General features: G+C 51.4%; 1 protein-coding gene across 1 annotated transcript; it reads right to left on the bottom strand.

Moving 5' to 3' along the window:
- Window positions 1-2,942: 2,942 nt before the first annotated feature.
- Window positions 2,943-3,624, bottom strand: CCL21 (C-C motif chemokine ligand 21). Its single transcript, NM_001310198.1, is given in 4 exon segments — window positions 2,943-2,985; window positions 3,073-3,255; window positions 3,343-3,463; window positions 3,558-3,624. Coding segments are annotated over 4 exon segments (414 nt in total).
- Window positions 3,625-4,146: the final 522 nt, after the last annotated feature.

Here is a 4,146-nt window from a genome sequence, read left to right as displayed (position 1 = left end):
AACGACTGAGCCACCCAAGGACCTCTAATTAAAAAAATTTTTTAAAGGATCTTGTTTATTTATTTGACAGACAGAGATCACAAGTAGGCAGAGAGGCAGGCAGAGAGAGAGGAGGGGAAGCGGGCTCCCTGCTGAGCAGAGAGCACGATGTAGGGCTCAATCCCAGGACTCTGGGATCATGATCTGAACTGAAGGCAGAGGCTTTAACCCACTGAGCCACCCAGGTGCCCCTAATTTTAAATTGTTTTTTAAAAGATTTTATTTATTTGACAGACGGAGTAGGTGCAGAGGCAGAGAGAGGCAGGCAGAGAGAGAGAGAGGGAGAAGCAGGCTCCTAGGGCTTGATCCCAGGACCTGAGCCAAAGGCAGATGCTTAACTGGCTGAGCTGCTCAGGTGACCCAAATCTCCACTTTTTATAATAGGAAGTCAGTTGGCCATATTTAAAATAGATAAACCAAGAAACAGAAGTAGGAACAAAATATTTAGACGTATGGCACCAACTCCTAGAAGAAGTACCTTAAGAGTTAAGATTTGCAGGAAATGGTTTTCAGAATAAGCCATTTGGTACATTTCAATATTTTTAAAAAACCATGAATATGTATTATTTGATCTTGTAAAAATTATGCATCTTACAGGAAAAAGGAAGAACAGGATAACATTGTCAGAGATGATGGCAGACAAGGAAAGTGGTCATTCTTTTTCTGACGGAATAGAGAGTATATTGCACATCTGCTCAGGGCAGGATTTGAGACACATATGCAGCATGCAACGTGGCAGGATAATTTAGCAAAGTAGGAAGTTTTGTTTGTTCTGCCTATGTGTTTCCTTTCTCCTGGAGCAAGCAAGAGTTTTGGCAGGGCTCAGAACAGAGGCAGCCTGATGTCAAAGGACCTTCTGCCTTTGTAAAAGTCCAAAGTAAACCTGGGGAAAGGTTCTGTCCTGGAGGGCCTGGGAAGAGGATTTTGAAGAGGCTTTTATGACTGGGAGGGGATTGGTGGTTGTGTTGAAGCAAGTGGCAGAACGTGAGTACATGGCTCTGGGGGTGTCTGAGGAAGCCAGGTACAAGCCTAGAGGCTCTCATAGCTGAGTTTCCATATCTCGAATATGGCACAGAGCTAAGAGTTTGAGAGTCCAGCACCTGAAAAGCCGTACCAACTAGTATTATAGGGACCTTAGCAATCACTGGTAAGACTGATGTCCAATGATGGGATGGTGTGTGTGGGAGCGGGTAGGAAGCCTACTCTGTGCCTTGGTGTTTCTCTGACCTTTTGCACAGCTCTTGGTAGGTGGGAGCTCAGGACTGCCAGATGCTGAATTCCTCACTAGCACCCAGTGCAGGGACTCGGAGTAGGATTGAGGTCATTGGAAGAACTTTTTATTTTATTTTACTTATTTTTTTAAAAGATCTTATTTATTTACTTGACAGAGAGAGATGACAAGCAGGCAGAGAGGCAGGCAGAGAGAGAGGAGGAAGCAGGCTCCCTGTTGAGCAGAGAGCCCGATGCGGGGCTTGATCCCAGGACCCCGAGATCATGACCTGAGCCGAAGGCAGCAGCTTAACCCACTGAGCCACCCAGGCGCCCCTGGAAGAACTTAAAAATTCAGTAATTCTTGCACACCTGAGTTTGCAGACTAAGATCACATTTGCTGCACAAGCAGAGCGAGGCAGAGTCCCTGTTTTCACTGGTTGCAGGAGGAGCCAACAGCAAGGAGGGAATAAGAGGATCTCTGCTCGAGGGAGAAAGAGATAGAAAAGACCCAGGCAAGAGTCTTTCTTGCTCAGGACACTGATTTACATCTGAATTCTGGGGTTCTAAATCACTGCCGGAGGTTAAAGGGGCTTGGTGTCCAGAGGTTAGAGGGGCTAAAGGACCCTAGGGGAGAAAAGAAGGGAAGGGGAGGAGGCTTTCCCAACTGGAAGGGAGCTGAGGGAGTCAAGAAGCCCAGATAGGGATAGAGAAGCACACAGTCCTATTAAACAAAGAGGGACCCAACTTCACTGATTAGGGCAGAAGGGAATCCTCTTGGATGTTTGAGAAGAGATGGGGCTCTGAAGGGGTCCCAGGGCTGGAGCTGTGCAATAGGGTAGGGTTTAGTAGAACTTGAGTTTGCCCGTGTTACAGGTCTCCCTCGGGGGGACCCTTCCAAAGGACGACTTGGGAGTTGGCGTTCAGAAGGCCCCAGGGAAAGTGGAGTCAGTCCCAGGTAGAGCTAGGAAAAGATCTGTAGGTCACTCCTGGAGTGAGAGAATGCTGGATAGAATCAGGAAAGGGCTCTCTTCAAGGTCTCAGAGGCCTGCAGAGCCTTTGGGGATATGTGCTATGGGTCCAACGTCTCTTATCAATAGGGATTTCTCAGAGACCAGGGGCAGCCCAGGTCCCTTCTACTGCCAGAGTACCTGGGGGGCAGAGAAACTCTTGGACTAGGTGAGAAAATAGGATTTTCCAGGTTTAGCTCTTGGCTGGGACCCCAGAGTGTGTGACCCCACCCTGTAGCGACACTGGCTTCCCCCAGGACACAAACACACAGGAACAGATATTTGGGTGGGAGGCTGGAACAGTTTTTTATTGTTAGGTAGAAATCATGTTTACAAGGAAGCAGTAGGGTGCAGCGGGAACAGGGTCAGGTCCAGAGGGTCCTGGGTGACCTTTCCTCAGAGGGGACAGTCCTGCTGTCTCCTCTCACGCTTTCTGGGAGATTCGCCCTCCTCTGTGTTTCTGGGCCTGGCCTGGTGTGGGCATCTCAGCCATGCAGGGTAGGGCTGGGAATTTAGATGGGATGGTTGAAGCAGGAGAAGGGGTGAGGCAAGGCCAGCATGAGGTGGTTGCTCTGGGGCCCCTGAGCAAGAGGACCCCATCCTTTCTCCTAGCCCACTTCTTGCTCCTTGGATCGGGGTTCCAAGCCCTGGTGAGGTTTGGGGGCCTCCTGGGCTCTAGGCTGGTCACTGGGCTGTGGACCTTTCTGGGGTCTGTGGCGGTTTAGTCCTGGGAGGGCAGAAGAGGGGAGGGGCTTGAGGGGCGAGGCTCCCCTTCACTCCCCCCTCCCCACCCCCGTTCCTTTAGCTTCCTCACCTCTTACAGCCTTTGGAGCCTTTTCCCTTCTTGCCAGACTTAGGAGTCCCTTTGTCCTTCTTACAGCCCTGGACTTGTTTCTGCGGGGCTGGCGGCTGGTCCAGACGCTGCATCAGCTGCTGCACCCAAGGCTCTTTAGGGTCTGCACACAGCTCTGGTTGAGAGCGCTTCCGAGGTGAGAACCTGGGGGTTGGGCATTAGCAAGCCTGTCCTAGTCTTGCCCACCACACCCTCCCACTCAGTGGCACCCACCTTCTTGCATTCACTCACAGGATAGCCGGGATGGGGCAGCCCAAACTTGGCTCCTGCTTCCGGTAGCTGCGGACAACCCGGGCAGGAATCTTCCTTAGGCTGTACTTGAGGCAACAGTCCTGGGCCCCTCCATCACTGCCTGCAGGGTGGGGTTTACAGTGAGCCAGGGCTTCTTGTAGGCTCCCACCCAGGCCTACCATTGTCCCCATCCTTGGCAACTCCCTCCTTGGTACCTTGGGTCCAGGGGATGCAGAAAGCCAGGACGAGGACAAGAAGGCTAGGAGTCAGTAACTGAGCCATGGCTGTGGTGGAGGGTGAGGGCGAGGCCAGAGTAGTGCGCGAGGTGGACAGCTGCAAGTTGGGGGTCCGAGTGTCGGCTCGCACTGGTCTGTTGCCTATTTATGCAGGCAGGCACTTTCACTTCCTCCACTCCCAGTCACTCTGTCCAGGCAAGAATAGGGATCTCCCTCCTTTTCCTTCCTGAAAGGCAGATCCTGTCTTGGCACCCAGCCTCACTAGTATGCGGAAACAAAAACTACACACGGCTCATCGGGGTCCTAAGCCGCCCGAGTCTTTCCCCTCAGTATCAGGTGAATCTGTCAGACCCTCTTTCTACCTTTGACCGCTGTCTTGGTGCAGGCCTCACCACCTCTCCCCTGGAATGTTCCCCAGGAAGACTGCCCCTTCACGGCATTCCAGGTACCATACTCTCCCCATCCTTCTAGCAGGCTGAGGACTGTTCCTAAAATGCACATCTGATTACTGGATTGTAAGAGTTCTTTCTATGTTCTGGATACTAGACCTTTGTCAGATATATGATTT

Source organism: Mustela putorius, unplaced genomic scaffold (genome assembly GCF_011764305.1).
Source record: "Mustela putorius furo isolate JIRA1106 unplaced genomic scaffold, ASM1176430v1.1 tig00001584_pilon_pilon_pilon, whole genome shotgun sequence".
Taxonomy (NCBI): domain Eukaryota; kingdom Metazoa; phylum Chordata; class Mammalia; order Carnivora; family Mustelidae; genus Mustela; species Mustela putorius.
Note: the sequence above shows the minus strand (reverse complement) of the source record. Positions and strands in the feature narration are given on the sequence as shown.